General features: G+C 44.0%; 1 protein-coding gene across 4 annotated transcripts in view; it reads right to left on the reverse strand.

The window, feature by feature from the left end:
• Nucleotides 1–20881, reverse strand: part of OPHN1 (oligophrenin 1) — a 125985-nt gene that overhangs the window by 43687 nt on the left and 61417 nt on the right. For all 4 annotated transcript variants that reach the window (XM_034781914.1, XM_034781913.1, XM_034781912.1 and 1 more), the window contains 6 exons: nucleotides 19294–19365; nucleotides 6937–7038; nucleotides 5415–5525; nucleotides 4213–4317; nucleotides 3215–3344; nucleotides 1293–1393 (listed from right to left, as the gene is read on the reverse strand). In XM_034781914.1, coding sequence (XP_034637805.1) covers nucleotides 1293–1393; nucleotides 3215–3344; nucleotides 4213–4317; nucleotides 5415–5525; nucleotides 6937–7038; nucleotides 19294–19365 — 621 coding nt within the window. The remainder of the gene's footprint in view (nucleotides 1–1292; nucleotides 1394–3214; nucleotides 3345–4212; nucleotides 4318–5414; nucleotides 5526–6936; nucleotides 7039–19293; nucleotides 19366–20881) is intronic.

Raw genomic sequence — 20881 nt, forward strand, 5'->3', positions numbered from 1 at the left:
TTCACTCTCCTAGGGGTTTCCAGAAAAAGATTTTATTTTACTACTGCAACAGGCAATCAGTTGCCAAAGAGCAGGAATTATGAAGTCTCAAATTGGAGAATTTCATGCTATGATTTGAAGTCTCCATGGCTGCAACCCCATGCAAAGATGAGGATGGATGGGAGCTGTATTGCGGAAGAATTCCACAGATTTTGTTGGACTCATTGGCTGCATTTTGGCCAGCCATTGTCTATCAAGCCTTGTATCCTACACCCTCTATTTCACAGTGAGCAACAGTAGAAGACTGACAGACAGCAGCTGAAGCACCTACTGAAAAATCTGTGAGAAGGATGAAAAAAGATCCCAAAATTGTTGTTTTATAGTGCGGTGTAAAGATGCTAAACCCCAACCCCTGACTGTTCCCACCCACTGTACATCTTCAATTTACTTAGCAACTAATTCCTGAAGAGAGAAATCCATAATCATGAACCAAAGGGTCCTTTAACAGGAGCAGACAGAGAGGGGGCATTATGGAGCCATTCAAATAACCTTGCTAATTCAAGTACTGTCAACAATCATCAGAGGCATCAGTGCAAGTCAGGTTGTCTTTTCAAAAGAAAATGTCACGTGTTCACAACTGGTTTGCCAGAGAAAACATGCAAGCCTGCCTGTGCTGCAAAGCCCGAGGAACTCTAGGTATGACGCACGCACTGCCCAAATTCATAGGTGAGGAACAAAGTGGCTTAATCTATGACTGATCAACATGTACATTACATGCAGAAGGGAATAGCTAATAGTATGTGTAGGAAGGCGAGCAATGAATGAGAAAGGTTTGAGACTGGAGCATCAGATCCCTTCTTGATGGGCAGATGTAGTGGCTTTATTAAGTGAACCAACACTGGAATTCATTGGCATTGATGCTGGTGATCTCAGCAGAGGAGCCATGTCCAATCCAGGCCATGGAAAGTGAACTACTTTTCCCTGGCAGGGGTGCTTCCTGCAGATCAGCAGTATTCAAGGAATTGTGTGTGTGTGGCTGGGGGAATGTCTGTGATATATCTGTTCTGTGGCTACAAAGAGGCCTTCCATCTCCAGAGGTGTCAATCCAGCACTTAAATTAACTAGCAATACTTTTTAAGAACTGGAATTGTGTACATCACTGCTTCATACAACAGGGATGGAATGTACCTGTTCTATAGATATTTATACTTGTACTTCCTCATAGAAGAAACAAGTCAGAATAGAAGGAAATGAGGCAGAACCTGCTGACTGTCAATGGTTGCAGAGATATCTCTTTTAGGGAATCCACTCACTTGCTTAGCTCCAGACTTCTGCTCCACTGGAGTCATTCTTAGCATCTTTGACTCCTTCTCATACTGGCAATAATATTTCACCCAAGATATGCCCAGTGCCCCTATAAAAACACAAAGATAGTCAAGAGTCAATAGAGAGCATGCATGAGTTTGATTGCCAACTCTTTGGGGTAGGAATTATGTTTTCCTGTGTGTTTATACAGCACCTGGCACAACAGGGCTCTGATCCTGATTGGGGCTCACAGGCATTACCTCAATATAAATAATGAACAGTAATAATAATGGTCAAGTGCATCGTTATATCCTGCAGCCTGATATAGTGATGTACTTGGCCATTATTATTACTGTTTATTATTTATATTGAGGTAATGCCTGTGAGCCCCAATCAGGAACAGAGCCCTGTTGTGCCGGGTGCTGTATAGACACACAGGAAAACATGGAGCTCTATTTGCCGCATTGCCAGTGATAGAAGCAGCAGTAACTAGGGAGGAAAGTAAGCACTGGGTAAAAGTTAGCACCAGCCTCCTCAGAAGGAAAAGCTGATGAAAGGGCATTTGTGTGACTCTGATGTGGCAAACCAAAAAGAACTGGGAAATCTAGGCCAAGAAGTACACAGGCAACATCCTGGGGGATGAGGGGTGGGCTTGGAGGGGCAGGGGGGGAGTTAATATGTTTGTTTGTTTTTAAATGGACACTACTATTTTTTTTCCTTACTGACAACTTTTTGTTGACAGAATAAACACAATAGCACATTAAAATATCATCTTACATCTACATTTACGTTACACCACAATTTATTTTCCACTCTTCTTCCATTGTCTTAATTGAAGCACTCTGTTCCTGATGTGCCTCAACTCCCCCCACCCCGCCAAAAGAACAAAAGAACCAATTGAACTATTTCAAATATCTTGTTTTTTCTTTAACCAATTCATAAGAAACGAATTTAAAGGCAATAAATATAGTTCATTATTATGCAGGAATGTACAAAGTTTCCTTGTGGTCTAAAATGACTGTGTATGCGTATGTGTGGTTTTTTTAAACACAAGACTAGTTGATAGTCTTCTATGAGCAGCCAATATTTGCCCTGTTTACATAAATATATCAAACGAGCCATTTACCGAATTGGCAGCCCCAACCCAATATCCTGCATAGTGGCTACCTTGTAGGAATCTGGAGGAAATGGGAGGAGTTCAACACCCACAGTGTCTCTACCAAATTAACATCAGGAGCTTGATACGGGCTTTCTCTGCAAAATATAATTTACAGCCTCAACTGAACTATTAGTGGACGTAGTATAATCTTGATAGAAAAGGAAAGAATAGAATAGATTTGGACTCCAGCACTTCAGACTCAAGCTTTAGACTCCAGCCAGTGGTAGTGCAGCCATTCTGTAGCTCACACTGAGATAGATGGGCACTGAAACCTTTCTTATTAAGCAAGAGAATATTGATAAGGATACCAAGTTTATTCTAGTAAAGAATGGCTAAATCTCAGTCCTCCGAGCCACAGTCTCGTAAAACGGATTATTAAATCTCACCCAGACAGTCACCAGAGAAAAGGCAATTAGCATCTTGAAAACATGTCTCAGACCAAAAATGGCATCTGTAACCGTGTCTGCCACACCCACACCAAGACTACACTGCATTTACAGCTAGCTCGGGATCATGATCGGATATGTAAGGCAGTAGGTACAAGGTGGATGGGAGATATGAACCCACTTGCTTCTGGCTCAGTGAGTAGCATACCCAACAGCTAAGGCACACCCATACAAACATCCCCATGGCTATAACAGCTATACAAATAGACTCTTGGCTGCAAGCTGAATGAAGCTTAGAGTTGGATGCATAACCAGGCAAGCAGTACAACCTACAGCTGGACCCTACACTTGTTTAATGTATACAGATGTGCACACAGGCCATTACATTTCTCCTGAGTGTACAGATAACCCTCTATGGTTGGCTTCCCGGGTAGCTTGCAGGTCAGAGGAGCTTCTTTCATCCTTTTCTTCAGGTCTTCCAACTCCTCTCGCGTGCTGGAAAAGTGATTCCTCGTCTGGTGAGAGAACAAAAGAATGATGCTTGAACATGGGCAAACAAATCTGGTAGCTGGCCCCCAAGTTTTCAATGGGCACTCAAAATGCATTGTCAGCATGCACAAAATGCCACACACCCACTTTTGTGGGAATGATCAGTGGCACATTGAAAAGATGGCATCAAAAAACCCCAAGCCCTGAAGCTAGCAGAAAAGTTGGCCCATAATGGTGAGTGGCCAGGGTTGAACATCATATGCATGGAGCTGGTGACATGGTGGCTGAGGAACGTAATGTGTCACGATCGAGGGTAGCTTTTTGTTCTTTAATATGAAGAGCTGACAACAGAACATTTTAATGCCAGAAAGATGAGGCACCTGAACTCCTGCTTTGAGTTATCATTACAGAGTGAATGTTGGCCATGTAAGGGTACAAATCTTTTTACAGTGTAATTAACCATTGCCACAGCTTACAAGGGCGGTGGTGGATTCTTGTCACATGAAATCTTTTAGATCAGGATTGGATACCTTTCTAAAAGATATACCCTACCGCAACCACAAGTCAATGGGTTCGATACAGAAATTACTGAGTGAAATTCTATGGGCTGCGTTATGCAGATGGTCAGAGTACATGATCACAGGAGTCCCTTCTGGCCTTAAATCTATGAAATATGCTGTAGTTGCACCTGTAGGCTGTTCTTGCTAGGAAGAAAGGAATTTATGGACAGAAGGCATTTTTATGAAGGAAAGAGCATTTTTGTGCCCCTCCCAGAAAGCAAACAAGGGTTGTCCATCCTGCATGGGAAAGGTTTTTATGCCAGAGGCATTTAGATGCATGGCAGGACAGAGAGCTTGCATATGAGAGTGTGTGTGCAGCTGGACAGGAACTTACATTCTGTAGGCTGAGCTGAAGCTGCTGTTTATAAGGGAGGAAGTCCTGCGTGAGTTCGACTGTCAGGTTGTTGTATGTAAAGAGGCTGTGAAGAAAGGCCAACACCTGTGCAGGAAGGAAAGATGATGGATTAGCCTTTGTGTTAAAGACAATAGTATTAAATCAGGCAAAAGGTGGTGAGAGAACAGTTTTAATTAAATCAAACCTGTTGTGATCTTTACAGTCAAACAGAATTATTAACAGCCATAAAATAAAATATACATTCAGGTGAGAGGAATCCAGTGCAGATTGGATTTGTACCCAGTGCTCTGACAGTGAAAGTATTAGTAACTGCTCAGGTAGTGATTTTTTTAAAAAGTATAATCTATACATATGCCTCATAGTATCAACTGATCATACTATGCTCATATTAGCTCAGACACAGGCCATATCCACATGTCCTACCCAGTTATGCTGTAAGCAGGATCGCAGAAAGAGGGGCATTGGTGGTGTTACACATTTTCATTCTCCCACAATCCTGGGGGCAGATGGGGACATAGTTCACTGGCCACAACAGCCCCCAGAGCCATGAGAAGTCTGTGCCACCACAAATGACAGCTATGATCCTATGGATGTGTATTGCCTATCTCAGTAAAACACTACCAGTAATGAAAGACTGCACTGGAAGAACAATGAATACACCCTCGGTTCTATGGAGAGTCATTCCTTATGTACACTTACCCAGAGGAGGTCCTGCTCCAGGGTACAGTTATTCATTCAACCAGCACAGTGAACTGTGAACTACAGGCTCCCTGTTAAAGTGACAAGCCTGCACCAGACAGGTCTGTACCACAGCAGGCAGCTGGGCCAGCAGGCATCTCTCCCTTTAGTGTCACTCTTCAAGGGCTACTACTTCTCACCACATGCACGGTGAATGGGGCAATCCTTAGCAAAATCTGTGGCAATCTCCAGAGTCTGGCTCGTTAGGCACATTTCACTTTTCGGGCTAAAAGAAGACCTCACTGTTCTTTATCTTCATGAAGCAGCAGCAGAGGTAGCGAAACAACTGATTGCTAACTCTGTACGTTTGGCTTTACCTCATTATAGGGACTACGTGGAATCGTTAATAGGACAGGATCCAATTTGACTATTTCCCACCCCTCCTTGCTCACATGGGCAAGTCAATAAATGTGAGTGTGTGATGATAAAAAGGAGGCACTTACTGGCTCCACAATACTGAACTTCTTGCTCTCCTGCACTTCCTGGATCTGGTACACATACTCCAGGGACGACTCAAAGAAATTGTGTCTTTCTTTATTAACCTGTAAGTCAGCCTGTGTGAGAGGGGGATGGAAAAAAATCACATAAAAGAATAATAATTCTTTAGTGGTGTCTGTATATTTGCCTGCAAGTGATAGCTATTACTTCTCAAGCCATGAAATAATCCAACCCAGGTTTTGAATGCTTTATGGGGACCATATCTGACTGGAACATAGGTCACATTTCCCATTAGAATTTCTCCTAGCTGCATCCCATACGCTCATATGAATTCAGAGCTTAGTGCCACTCTGCAAGGAATAAGGCTTTTTTTTTCAAGTGCATTAGTTTTTGTGAAAGGTGCTAGACTGCAGTTCCATATCTAACCACAGAACCAATAAAGCACAGGCACAGACAATGCAAGTGTAAGAGTGTCCCTGCTCACACACCCATGGACAGGACTGGCTCTAACTTTTTTGCTGCCCCAGGCAAAAAAGAAGAGCACCACCCCTCCGTACCGCCCCCCCCATGAGCGCTGTCGAAATCCCCGCCCCCCAGCACCACGCCACCAGAAGCCTCACCCCCCAGTGCCGCGCCACCCGAAGCCCCACCCCCCAGCGCCGCGCCGCCCAAAGCCCCCACCTCCCCTCCGAGCGCCGCACCACGCCAGCCCCCGCTCCTCCAAGGCTCCCCTCCGAGCGCCACGCTGCCGAATCCAAAAAAAACCCAAACAAATCGAGCGCCCCCTGTCCTAGGTCTCTTCGGCTTGAGCTAAAGGACCAAGTGAGTTAGCTGAGGCAGCAGCAGACTCAAATCTAGCTACTAGAGGGCCAGAGAGACATCTAGCCACTAGAGCAGGGGCGGGCAAACTTTTTGGCCTGAGGGCCCCATTAGTTTTGGAAATTGTATAGAGGGCCGGTTAGGGGAGGCTCCCACCCCGGGACTCCTGCCCCATTCACCCCCCCTACTCCCTTTCCCCGACCGTCCCTGGAACCCCCGCCCCTGACTGCCCCCATCACCCCATCCAACCCGGGCTCTGTAGCTGCGCTGCCCCAGGAGCTTGCAGCCCCGCTGCCCAGAGCGTTGCGCCAGTGGCGGGGCGAGCTGAGGCTGCGGGGGAGGGGGAACAGCAGGGGAGGGGCCGCAGGCGAGTCTCCCAGGGTGGAGGGTCCTGCGGGCCGGATGTGGCCTGCGGTCCGTAGTTTGCCCACCTCTGCACTAGAGGGCCAGAGAGACATCTGTGTAAGCATGGATTACACCAGCTTCCCTAGATTGCCTTGTCAATGTGCTTCAAACTTGATCTGAAATGACTACCCCCTGGAATGAGAGAGAAGTTGAGTTTCGATGGACCATTCCCATCAAAAGGAATGTTACGCAGATTTAATCTTTATTGAAAGAGACGTGTATTGGACAGGAGTCCAATGTACCTGCTATTACTTCTTCTAGACTCCAAGAAACAGAAACTTTTAAGGAAAATTTCACACTTGCCTCCTGTAACTGGGACTCTTTCTTCTTAGACGATAAATGCAAATGGCGGTCCAGCATGGAATAAAACTTCTCGCCGTCCTTCTCAAACTTTTTCTTCCTTTCCTAGAGATTGAAGAGTTGACACAGAACTGGATGGTGAGAATTAGTTTGGCCTCTTTAGGTAGGAACAATGCAACAGTGTCAAAATTCATTGTACAATATAATACTATCATGAAAAAGAATGATGGGCCCATCAAAGTCGGAGGCCACCTTATATTTTCCATGTCTAGTTCTTCTTTCTCCAGCCAGTTCCATACACTGCTCTCAAATACACACAGTAACAGCTCTGGCAATACTTCACAGTACAGACACATTCAATATTTTCTGTTATCATCAGCACAGCATAAGGCAGCCCTGCTGGAGAGGTTTCTTTCAATGAGCTTCCAACTTGTCAACTTTTTTGCTTTTAACTTGAAACTTATTAATGAGAGAAAACAAATATACACTGTTTGCTGATATTTTACTCATCTACAGATCAAACAAAAACTGGCTAAATGCTTTAATACCAAAGACACACCCAGAACAATTAAAGATTTATTAGGATTTCAGTGTTTTCCAGGTTTTGAAGCTTTTTGTAAGTATTTGCATTCTAAGCTGTATCAAAGCTGAAGCAAAAGATTAAATAACGGTTGGAAAGGGCTAACACAGGCCTTTGATTTCACTGTATATTTACTGTCTTTGTTGGAATCAGAGATTGTCAGCCTTGCCTTTAATATCATATGTTAGTCACACTGTCTGAGTAGACCAGTTCAGAGGAGTGTTACAGCCAAAAAAAAAAAAAAAAAAAAAAAAAAAAAATGACATTCATGTTGTCATGGTTATTGTGGGATCCTCAAAATCCTACTGGGAGTTTCATATACGTTGCCCATATCTTCTTATTGATCACTATTATATATTAAACACACACACATATTGGTCAAGAAAGAAACCTTGACTGTGCATGAACTTTAACAAATTTCAGAGTGGTAGCCGTGTTAGTCAGTATCAGCCAAAAAAAACCCCAAGTACTTGTGACACCTTAGAGACTAACAAATTTATTTGGGCATAAGCTTTCGTGGGCTAAAACCCCCTTCATCGGATGCATGCAGTGGAAAATACAGTAGGAAGACATATATACACAGAGAACATGAAAAAATGGGTATTGCCATCCCAATTAAGGTGGGTAATAGCCCACCTTAATTGATTAGTCTTGTTACAGTTGGTATGGCAACACCCATTTTTTCATGTTCTCTGTGTATATATATATCTTCCTACTGTATTTTCCACTGCATGCATCCAAACTTAACAAAGTTACCAATAATTTGACTGGTGCCACCATAGAAAAAAGATCCAGATGAGGCCAGAAAAGAGATACTAGTATCAGGAGGGTGAATGCAGTAACACTCAGAGAGAAGTTCAGCTGAGAAGCTGTGCCTCCACCACACAATGGTTGTGAAATCATTGAAGAGAGTGGTTTCCCCAAGATGCTAGTCTTTTGAATGTCAAACAGGCAAACATTCACTCCAAACTGGAAAATGAACCATTCTGTGGCTGGTGACTGTTGGTAGACCTCATTAGTAAAAATCAGTCAAGACAGTAGCCTCAATTATAGCTCCAAGCAGACAAGAGGAGGCTTACGCATATCAAAGGACAGGTCCTCGAATGCCAAAAAAACTTCTCTCTCTCCCTGTCAAACTGCTTGGTCTATTTGTCAATTCAGGTATTTGAAAACCTAGGCAGGAAAGCAGCGCTGGAAAATCCAAAACCCAGGAGGACTTACTGATCCCCCTAAACACATCCACACAAAGCCTTGCCATTCTCAATCTCCTGCTCCTGGTACACCCAGTCCAAATGCCTGTCCCTCTACTTGTTTTAAAAGAACATATTACACTAGGCCAAGCTTGGCAAAAGGGACCATTTATAGAAACAACACAACCCATTGCTGGGCTCCCTTAGCTGCCATTTCAGATATCAGTATCTGGATGAGGGCGTTCTCTCTTACAACCCAGCTTCTCCTACTGCTTGATCTTGCAATGAGGTCATAATCCTGCATTGGTGGCAGAATAATATGCTGCTCTGGGAATTACTGGGAGGGCACTAATTCAACATTCTGACTTCGCTATGGGATCACATGATTCTGGGGCTGGGGATGGTGGTGGCAATGGAAAACTGGGGAGGAGATATCCCTCTTTCTCACAAAAATATTGTGAATGATCAGTAAAAGTAAGAAGGCTGCGGCTATGCCTCCCATAACAAGAAAGAAATGGAAAGGTTGGTATCCGGCTATGTTCCTCTGACATCATTACTTTAATGCTGCTGGGACTTCTATGATGTAAGGGCACCTAGACACTTGATTGAGCATCTTTTTATATGATTAAATCTGAATAAATAAAAGTAGCAGGGATCTGATAAGCTATCAATGCTTCTGAAACCTCACCGATGCACAGGAACTTCAAAGAGGCCTCAATCTGGCCTCTAATTTTGTGCCCTCTTTCACCTGTGGGCACAAATGAGCAGGCAGCGTCACAGATGCAATCAGCCAGACATCAACATTCATTGCTTTTCTCCTGAAATTTAATGCCATCTGCAGTTGATCAAAAACACGAACACAAAACTAGAGGCCTCTTTTGAAAATCTGGTCCTCTTTTCCTCCTTTAGTGAGTCCTTGTTCTATGAGGTTCTCCTCCCCATTCTACTTTCACAGGCTGTAAGTCTGTATAGCAGGGCATACTACTATCCATCCGGGACCTATGGCCTTGGATTGACATGGGCGCCCTCAGCCCAACCTTCTGATTTCCTATTCACTCTGAGAAGCAGAAACAGACAGGGAAGGAATAAGGGGTGTGGACCACAGACAGCTAGTCCCAATAATTTATCAGGCCTAGACTTGCCAACTTTCTAATCGCACAAAACTGAACACCCCCGCACCGCTTGTTCTATCCCCCCTCCCTCCGTTGCTCGCTTTCTCTCACCCTCACTCACTTTCACTGGACTCGGGAAGGGGTTTGGGGTGCGGAAGGGGGGTGAGATCTCCAGCTGGAGGTGCGGGTTCTGCGGTAGGGCCAGGGATGAAGAGTTTGGGGTGTGGGAAAGGACTGAGGGTTGGGGTGTGCGGGCTGTGGGAGGGAGTTTGGGTGCAGGAGGGGACTCCGGGCTGGGGCACAGGGTTTGGGTGCGGGAGAGGGTTCGGGGTCCTGGCAGCACTTACCACGGCTCCCAGGAAGCAGCCACCAGGTGCCTGCAGCTCCTAGATGCATGGGTGGTCAAGAAGGCTCTGTGCACTGCCCTTGTGCCTGCAGGCGCCGCTCCTGCAGCTCCTATTGGTTGCTGTTCCCGGCCAATGGGAGCTGCGGAGCCAGCACTAGGCGCAGAGAGTGCAAAGCCTCTCTAGCTGCCCATGTGCCTAAGAGCTGCAAGGACCTGATTGCCACTTCTGGGATCCGTGTGGAGCTAGGGCAGGCAGGGAGCCTGCCTTAGCCATGGGCCCCCTCTGCGCCGCTGACCGGAGCAGCCCGGGTCCCTTTTCGACCGGGTGTTCCGGTCGAAAACCGGACACCTGGCAACCCTAATCAGGCCCAGCTGCTGAGTACAAAAGCAGAAGTAAGTAAGTGATGAGACTCTGTTAGGGGAGAGACCAGGCCCAAGAGAAGAACAAATGGTGCGCTCTTGCTTGAGCCCGAGAAGGGAACAGATTTTCTTTTTAATAATCCTGGGAAGAGAAGCACATTTATGGGGACTATTATTGGACTGCTACTGAATCCTGGAAAAAGAAAGGCCATGTTGTGTTAGACAGACAGAAAGACCTGGAGTCTGTTTATTTGCTCAGATGCAGACCGTTCACATTCCTGAGGACAGACAGCCCACACCACTACAGTCTGTTACCAACCTCAGTGCCCATCTCAATCAAGCAAAAGTTAAAAATATAAATTAAACTACCACAGCAGTTACTCTGCCTCCCACTGAAAAAGGCCGTGAATATTCAAGTCTATGTCACAGGGAGCAGAGATAGTACTGGCTACCATTCTGAGAAAAATATTTCTGGCCCCCTACAAGGTTCCATTTCCCACATCTTCTTCCACCACTGTTGTCAACTCAATAACTATGAGAAAATGATGCCATCCTTGTGGAGGCACCAACTGTTGCAATCTTTGAGCTTGGCGACTGTGATAGGCTCTCACCTGCAAAGGTATTTGAATAGACATATAGTTACTGCAGCACAGGGACCCACTGAAGCCAAAAGATCTCTATACTGTACTTCCAAATGTCACCAGTTGCAAGGTCAGGACATAATAATTTGGAGTCAGCAAATTCATGCCTCAAAATAAAGAAAAGCTCAGTCGTCAAGTCTAGTGAATGAGAGAAAGAGGAAGAACTAGTAATAGTGAAATCTGAATAGAAAAGCACTTCTGCTGAAGAACTGGCACAAAATACTGGCAAAACAAAAGCAAACCCCGGCTGCTAAAACTCAATCCAAAACCACACAGACTCAGGGATGTTAATCTCAATTATTATTTAAACAAACACGCTCCCAAACCATCCATTCATACCCCAAGGCACCACACCAACAAAGCTAGGAGCATAAGTGGTATTTCATTTTTAAAACAATGGTCCACAAAAATGTGCTAGGCTTTTTGCACCATTTTTCATAGAAGTGTTTTAAAATAAAGCTACATGGAAGTCTGATTACTGCTGAACCACTGGTGTTGGATTATAGCTTCCATGCTTCCCTTCTATTTACTCTATCAGACATTAGGGCTTGGCAAAGATATTTTGGTACATGTACAGTACAGTACAAATATGAGGTCATGTACAAACTTACAGTCCACATACAAGCTTTAAAGCAGTTTGGCAAATACCTTTCTCCAAAAACACTGTGCAATACTGAAAATGTGTAAAGAATGGAAAGAAATATCTGTGGGACATTGCTTGCTCTTTCCAGGCTAGAGGACTCCTGCCCTATTTCTAAGAAGTAATAAAAATAAATAGCTGAAAAAAAATCAATTTAACCTGTCGATTCCAGCTTGAGTTCTATACTCAAGAGGCAGTTCCTGGAACATTCACGCCTGTCTATTCTGGCGAGAGTCATATGTAAGAACAACAAATACTCTCTGCTCCACCCACTTGCAATGAAACTGCCAGTTTACTCAGTATTTTTCATGGGTCACTAGGGAGCTAAGAAGTGGTCAGAATCGGATTTAACTATGTTTTATGTTTGAAATAAGTAAAAAAAAAATCACAGTCAATATAAAAAAATGAAGGCACACTACTGTGGTGACACAATACAACTTAAATGCTGCCTACAGACTTCAGTCAATGGAATGTTTGAAGAGGAAGAACATGGGTTGATATGTAAATGGAAGATGTGACAACCAAAGCAGGTCCAGTTTTGCATGACAGGATAGAATGTTCTGGAATACCATGTCCTCCTTTTCCATGACTCCCAGCAAGAAACAGAAGCAGTACATGTTTCTGGATTATTGTAGTGTGCGCAGAGTCAAGTGATACTGTAGCAGATAAGTGAACTCACCAGTCAGTGAAAAACCATTACTATGTATATGCACAATTGAGTTAAGGATTCTCATGACTTGTGGCATTAGCTCAGATTGGTCAGTTCTCTCCAGGCAAATGCAATCTACCTTTATGGTGGTGGAAGATTACTTCCATATAAAAGCCTGCAGGAGTGAGAGAAGGACCTTTTGTATATCGGGAATGGAAATGCCATTGCCAGCTATAGTCAGTCAATTCTTTCAGAAACTGCTCTTTTCTTCCATAGTTTACCTGCCATCTAGTATAGTGGATACTCCACACCACGACATGCACAGGGAAACAAAACGAGCTGAGGTTTTCCTCATGATTTGAGGAGATCGAGCTGACACACACAGTGAGTTAAGAAAGCAATTGCTGCCATGTGAAAACATGAATAGCACAAAACTGAATTTTTGGCAAATAAAGACAGAGGATGCCAATCATTTTGCACTCAGGCTACTTAACATGGAGGACACACTAAAAACCCCACCCTAATTTGGAGCCAGGGCTTCCAGGAGCTAGCCTGCTTACTCCATTCAGCAGCCAAGAAAAATTATTGAAGCCCAATCTGCAAACACAAGCACAAATTAGTTGCTCATGAATATTCAGTGAGAGCAGCATTACCTTCCTATTAGTATGTGCCAATATTCAGAGCCAAGAACCACACAAGTTCCATGTACTCGCTTACCAACAGAAAATACTTATTGTAATTGAATGCAAGACAGAGTAGCACAGTCAGCATACAAGTTAACAAAGGAAACTGCTCTTCGAAAGCGCTTTGAAAGCCCAGCTCTCTAAGCTTCAGAGGATGCGTGTTTAATCAGAAACTAATGAGAGTCCTAGAAATAGCATGAGTTGCTGGGCTAAGCGGCCTGTCCAACAGCAGCTAGGGATAATGGTACAACGGAAGGGTTACAATTCCTTTGGCATTCTCTCTATCATCTGCTGCTGATAAACTGTGGCACAAAGGCCTATGCCTCCTGGAAACTGGCTTAGTTCCAAGCTTGAGTTGAGGAATAGAGCAGTCAAGGGGAAAAATAAAAAGCCTGACTTGCAAAACTTTCCCTTAACCATTTCTGTGCTAATTAGGATCCTCTGAAACTGCCATCCAGCAGGAGGCATGGGGAATTATTGTGTATTATTCTGATTATTTCAGGTCACTGTAAGGACAAAATCTTGCTTGTCTGCAAGGATCACTTTCACCCCCTAAACCACTTACATGGGACCCAGCAGAATGCCAGCAGTGTGTGCTAAGGATAGGAGGCTAGCACACTCGACAGTACTGTGTGACAAAGTCTGTGAGGCCAGCCAGGTTAGGGTGAGGCCAGAGGCCCTCCTCCCTGCGAGCATCTGTCAGCAGGCTCTGGAGGCAGGGGGGAGACACAGAGCAAGATTCACTAGCAGGTGTAAGGGAAGCTGCTCTGTGCATACCCTGTTGTGGATTTCCTGAAGCCTCCTGCCTACCCTTATCTTGTACCTCAACTTGGTCACTTCAGGTTTCATCTCTACAGCCTCAGAGGAGCAAGGCCACAACGTAACTCTAAACAGATTTGGGGAAATACTGCACAAATAGCTGTGAATATTCACTTGGATTTTTAAATTAACCAGCTTTTGCTGAGTTTATCCCCTAATGTGGCTGGCCTCTTTTGGTAAACATGCAAGTCATGTTTACTGGCCGGCTGGTTTGCAGAGAGTGAATTTCAAACTCAAACTGCAGGTACGTGCACATTTATCCAATCGGGGATCAAAAACAGTGTTATGTGACTTACCTCATTAAACTTAGCTTGACAACACAACTCAAGATATTGTTTATCAAATACATCTACTGAATTTTTTAGGCTCAATGAAGAATAAAGATGTGTTGAATAAATTCAGACAATGAATCAACGTGAGGAAATCACAATCCACTGGCAGATAATCTGATAGCAGGACAGGCACTAAATTCACAAGATGAATTCTTTGCAAATTATATACCGTGCGCTAGCCCTAGCTATTAATCCTCTGTCTCATTTTCATGTTAACAAAAAGGTTAAGGGAGGAGGAATCAAAGGAAAATAACAAGAAAACTCTGATGCAGAAAAAAATGTTTAATGGCTGTGTTTTCAAGTGATTTTTATGGTACCGTATATCATGAGTTATTTAAAATAAAAGTTGTGTGAAATATAAAAATGTCCATGCAGTTGAAAGATGCTGTGTGAGCATTTCTGTAAAAATATTCTAGCATAGTTCAGGTTTTTTCCCCCCACTTAGTTCCCCAAAATTCTCCTGATTTGCCTCAAACGGAGATCTAAGAACAAGAAAACTTCTCTTCTTCCTCTTTTTTTTGTTTGTTAATAATCATTTCAGAACTACATGCTAAGTATGACTGCTAGTCTGGTGCACATTTGAACACTGAAAAAGTGTGTCTGAAGATGACAAACTGAAGGCCAATCCTGCTAACATTTCCTATGGCTTCTGTGGAACAGCTCACAGTAATAGGCAATATACCCACTAGTAGGTGTTTGCAGGATTGGGTCCTACAACTTCATAACACACATACACTTCCTACTGGGTCTACAGGACTACAGACCATTAAGTGCCCTTTGAATACACACTATCAACCGTTTTTTAAACTTCGATTTATAGCAGGCACAGAATCCCACGCAGTAGTAAATATTCCTTAGGCTAACCAGAATTATCCAAAATAGATTCTCAAAAAAGTCTGACAAAGAAAACAAAAAATCCCCAGAGATGTGTCTATCCAGTAAACCAGCAATTCTGAGTGGATTTCAAACTCTCATAAGCTGAATGAATTCAGCGAGGCTGTTAACAAAGGTCTCCTGCACCCAACATACAGCTTGTCCACTGCTTATACACCTCTACCTCGATAAACGCTGTCCTCGGGAGCTAAAAAAATCTTATCGCATTACAGGTGAAACCGTGTTATATCGAACTTGCTTTGATCCACCGGAGTGTGCAGCCCCGCCGGAGCACTGCTTTACCGCGTTATATCCGAATTCGTGTTATATCGGGTCGCATTATATTGGGGTAGAGGTGTATTTAGAAATGACAAAGAGGTTAGCTGGATGGACATGAGAGCAGGGGGAGGGGAAGGGAACAGACAAATTCTTTTAGTGTGAAAAAGCTTTCAGATTTCCTATGTGTCACTAGTGCAGCATCATTCTTTAGAAACGTTCTGAAGTGATTTCTGCTGCTCCAGGAAGATCAGAAGCTTTTCTTGACCCTGATATAAAGTGGTTTCTGTTACACTTTGCATGTGTTCCTCTGAAGAAAAAACTTGTAGATCAGGAGTAACTTAAGACTTCTAAACAGCATCTTCTCACTTGGCCTGGTTGCTGGATGCCATACCCAAATGTTCACTTTCCTTCTTTCAAATCCCATTTAGTGTTTGACACTTCCCTCTCTCTCCCCAAAACACTAGCGACGTCCCCAGTCTTCTTCCTTTTCCTTTTTGAAGGCTACTACATTCCAGAAATACCAGGATTTATGGCACAATCTCACTAATTTTCAAATGCCATGGTCATCATATCCAGACACCATGCTTCACCAAGGCATATTCTAAACATAAATGACATGGGGATTGCTCCAAAATCCAGTGAAGTCTGTGGCAATATGCTTAACTCCACTGGGCTTTGGATCAAGGCCATGACCTGACCAGAATGAGTTTGGTCAGCTATAGACTTAAAAATAAATAAACCATCATGCTTGTTTCTCTCATAGATGGAGTTGATACGGGATTAGAGCTCTGGGTTTTCTCCTCCTAGATCTCACCTGAACCCATCCAATGATCCTCAGCAAGTTCTTTTTGCTTTCTCACTTGAAACTCCAACAATCAACAATCCAACATCTATGGCTGATCTTTCACTATCTCATTTTAGAGTGGATGATGCTTCCAGGCCAGGGTTGAGAGACTAAAGTCAGCTCAAGAATCCCATTGGGATCCTCTGCCATGGTATGAGCTTGTAGAGAAACACAATGCAGGTGTTCCTTGTATTGCCACTCTCCCAGCATTCACGCAAACAAACATTTATCTATAATTCATGAAAATAGCAATAATCCCAGGCCTTGCTGCTGGTGAAGGAGGGTAATTGAAGAAAGACCCCCTGTGCTGTATCCCAGTGAAACCCTGCAGAGGCATCTGTGTCGGAATACACCATTTAACAGAGAGACTCCATTCATCCCCCAGGAAAAGCTGGTTAGTGCAGACTCAGATGTCTTAGACTATCTGGCCGTTTTCCAACCACAGCCGTCACAAAGGCCCAATTCAAATGCCCTTCCTATCTGGCATCAGTGTCCTTGAAAGAGAACGGAAAGCATCTTACAGAAGGCGACTGACAAACACAGAAAACAGTAATCAAAGGGTACGAATTATCTCTGCCGTGCCTCTGCTCAGCATGACTAAAGACCTCGTCCTGATCTCACTCACGCTGGTGCAAGTCAAGAGGAACTCTACTGAAGTCAATGGAGTTACAGGAGCGAGGGCAGGAATCAGGCCTTTATATCACTTCATCTTTTATGGTAGCCCAGTGCTGCGATTTCCAATGGAAAACTCTAATAACCGCGCTGACCCTCATCTGTACTTCACTCTGTCTAATACCAGGGGCGCCGACATTGTGGGGCAATTCTATAAGTAGCACAAAGGATAGACGTTTGTGCTGAGTTAGTGTAGATGGAGCCTCAAATCAGTCTGAGCTAGGGTGTGATTCCAAGGTCACATATGCATACTCATCGAGCTAGCATGCTAAACACAGCAGTGTAGCTATGGCAACACGGGCTAGCTGCCCCAAGTACAAACCCGCCTGATGTCCTTGGGTATATATTTGGGGTGGCTAGCCCAGGCAGCTACTGCCTGTGCTACCACAGCGACACTACTATTGTTAGCGTACTAGCTGAGATCAGAACTGGCATGAGTATAGGCATGCCAGCTGGGAATCAGTCACTCGAAGTGTAGATGTAACCAGAGTTAATGCTCAGAGAACTTTCCTGTTTGGTAGTTCTTTGGAGGTGGTGTGATTTCAGGCTCTGTTAGGCTCATCTCCACAGGCATGGGGAGAGGGTCTGGAAACTGGGGCAAGGATGGAGGAGGGAACTCATCCATTACCTTCATTTGAGGTCTCCATTTCTTCCTCCACCCGCATGCACTGTGGCACCCAATGGCACCCCACATGGACATCTATCCCTTTCGGAAACTCAGATCCGTTGTGCCCTTCCCCACTTCAGGGCATCGCAACAACATTCAGGATAAAGTGAGTCACATTGAACATGTAATTTCCTAGCTTATGTTGATGGTGTGAGGTGCATGAAATACCCTCCTCATCCCAGGTCACCAGTCCACAATGCTTTTCTTCTTCTAGTACCTCCTAAAGACACATAAAGAGTAGACAAAGAACTATATAACTCTGAGTCAATTCTTTCTCTGGGCTTCCTCTGTCTTCTCCATTTCAGTCTATTAGACTGTTCGTTGTGTTGTGCAGTGTAACAGATTGGCAGTGTCTGTCTGAAACACCTTATCCTGACTGCAGGTGTTGATCTTGCTGGGAAAGGGTTAGGTGGGTTTTGTGAACTCCATGAGACAGGTGGCTCGTTATTCCACCCAAATAAAGGAGGTGGGAGTGGTTCTCTGGGAAGAAAGGATCTAGTGTGGGGGCAGAGCAGGCCTGAGGGGACAAGCCCTAGGAAGCAGGACTGGAGTAAACTTTGTTACCTTATTATTATTATTTATTTGTATGGTGGTAGAGCTTAGGCCCCCGTCGTGCTAGGTGCTGTACAAACACAGAATAAAAAGATGTAAGCTCTTTGGGGAGGTACCAATCTAAATAGGAGTTGACTTCCTTGTTAATAAAATAAACCCCTGAAAGGGGTGAGTTTTATCTCTACACAGCATGTGTGGACTGTTTGTACAGCAGGTGTTTGCTCACAGGCAGGGACACTTTCATTTTGTCTGATATGGAGCCATGCACATTGTCAGTGTCCAGCACATGTAAATTACCCTTGTATGTGTTTGGTTATTTTTGGTGTTTGTTTTTTGGGGGGAGTGTGTGTGTGAGGGGGGTTAAGTATCATTTTCTCCAATGTATTATTTATTAAATGTCAAAGGCTCAGATGGGTCGGGCTGAATCCAGGCTCTAAGCATGTCTCCATTTTGGAGCTGGTTCAGACCCAGCCTCATTTCAAACTGCTGCTGAATAACGTGGACCCTGAGTCCCTGATGGCCGACAAGGAAGAAATAATCTTTTCTGCTCCACGTGTGCAGGACTCACTTTTCGTGATGCATTGTTTTAAAAACTTGGTCCATATGACAGAGCCATTAGAAGCATTATTTAAACATTTCTTAAACTGAGTCCTATGCCACATTCAAGTCCTGATTACTGGTCTCTCTAGTTTTTTTCTCTCTGATCTATTTTGAGGGGGGAAGGAGGGAGCGTTATTTTATTTTACTGAATTTAGAATAAAATCAGGTCCAACATGGCCCTTGCAAACAAGGGGGAGGGCAAGTAGTAAGGCAAAAGAGGACTTCCATGATCTCTGGTGAAAGAGGGTGCAACTTTCTCAGGAAGGTCTGTGTTGGGATTATGCCAGAGTTGAGCCCCATGAGTTCAGGAAGTACCCTTGGTACTGCTCATGACAGGAAGTCAGACTAAAGCCTGGGTGGACTTCCTCGTTCCAGCATGCCGGCATTGGGGAGGAGAAATGTCTTTAATGCTCCTGCTGCACTGGAACAGTACGCATGAAATCTCTGTCTTTAATCTCTCCAGTACCATCCTGCTTCTTTAAAAAAAACAACCAATGCATAAACACCTGTATAAAACCTACCTTGGTGAAGCCTATTTGTTCCTTACGAAAATTTTCCAGTGGTTTGATCAACAAATCACTAGCATTTTGGACCTGCAGAACAGAGAAGGAAACAACAGCTTAGTTACAGGGCACATATTTGTGTTACACTAAAGAGAGACAGGGGTAGGGGGGCAGACTGAAATGCCCAAATTGTAATCCCAGTTCTAATATTGACTCGCTGAATGTGCTCAGACCACATCATTTAACCCATGTGTCTTCTTGGCCCTCTACACAATGTAGGTCAATATTATTCCCATCTCATGGAGCTGTGAAGAAGCTATGACAACAGTAGAGTGTTCAGTATTATTATTAGACTTCCACAGGCCCCAAATCTACTAATACCACAGGAGGGCGAGTTTGCACTCTGCCTCAAGTTATCTGTTACTACCCTCCAGGGTAAATTTCTAACCATTTCTAGTGTGGCACTTTCTATTGGATTACAGGAATCAAAGGGGCAGACTTTTGAAAGTAAGAGGATTGGGAGATTATTCATTTGGATCTTTGATTCAGGGAACCTTGTTATAATTGTCCTATTGTTGCAATCAGGAATATGTAATATGTTTAATATGAGGGGAAGATTTGCTCCAGCAGGGATAGCTCAGTGGTTTGAGCATTGGCCTGCTAAACCCAGGGTTGTGAGTTCAATCCTTGAGGGGGCCACTTGGGGAGCTGGGGCAAAATCAGTACTTGGTCCTGCTAGTGAAGGCAGGGGGCTGGACTCGATGACCTTTCAAGGTCCCTTCCAGTTCTAGGAGATCGGATGGGACATCTTCTGGATCTTTCTAGCCCAAGTACCAGATAACCCCCTCAACAACCTATAACAAAAACAGGACTTTGCCATGAATAGGATCTGAATTGATGTCCAACTACTATAATTCACACTCAGGAGCTGGCACTCAGTCTATAGAAGGGAGAACTCCATCTTTAAAAAGAGGAACAAAAACGACCTGAGGAATTACAGACCAGTCAGCCTAACTCCAATACCTGGAAAAATACTGGAACAAATTATTAAACGATGAATTTGAAAGAACCTGGAGGATAATCGGATAATTAGTAATAGCCAACATGGATTTATCAAGAACAAAATCACACCAAACCAACCTAAGTTCCTTTGTTGACTGGGCTATTGGCCTAGTGGATAGGGAGAAAGCAATAGACATGTTACCTTGATTTTAAGTAAGGGTTTTGACACAGTCCCACGACAGTCTTATAAGTGAACTAGGGAAATTACTTTAAGGTGGGTCCACAACTGGTTGAAAGACTGTACTCAAAGAGTATGTTTAAGTTAGATATTAGAAAAAAATTCTAATGATAAGGATAGTTATGATCTGGAATAGGCTTCCAAAGGAGGTTGTGGAATCCCCATCACTGGAGGTTTTTAAGAACGGGTTGGACAAACACTGGTCAGGGATGGTCTAGGTATACTTGGTCCTACCTCGGTGCAGGGGGCTGGACTTGAGGACTTCTAATGGTCCCTCCCAGCCCTACATTTCAATGACTCTTTGTTTCCCCTAAATAACCCCTCTCTGATCATTGCTCTGCTAGACACCCAGGCTCCTTGGCTGGA

Source organism: Trachemys scripta, chromosome 9 (genome assembly GCF_013100865.1).
Source record: "Trachemys scripta elegans isolate TJP31775 chromosome 9, CAS_Tse_1.0, whole genome shotgun sequence".
Taxonomy (NCBI): Eukaryota; Metazoa; Chordata; order Testudines; family Emydidae; genus Trachemys; species Trachemys scripta.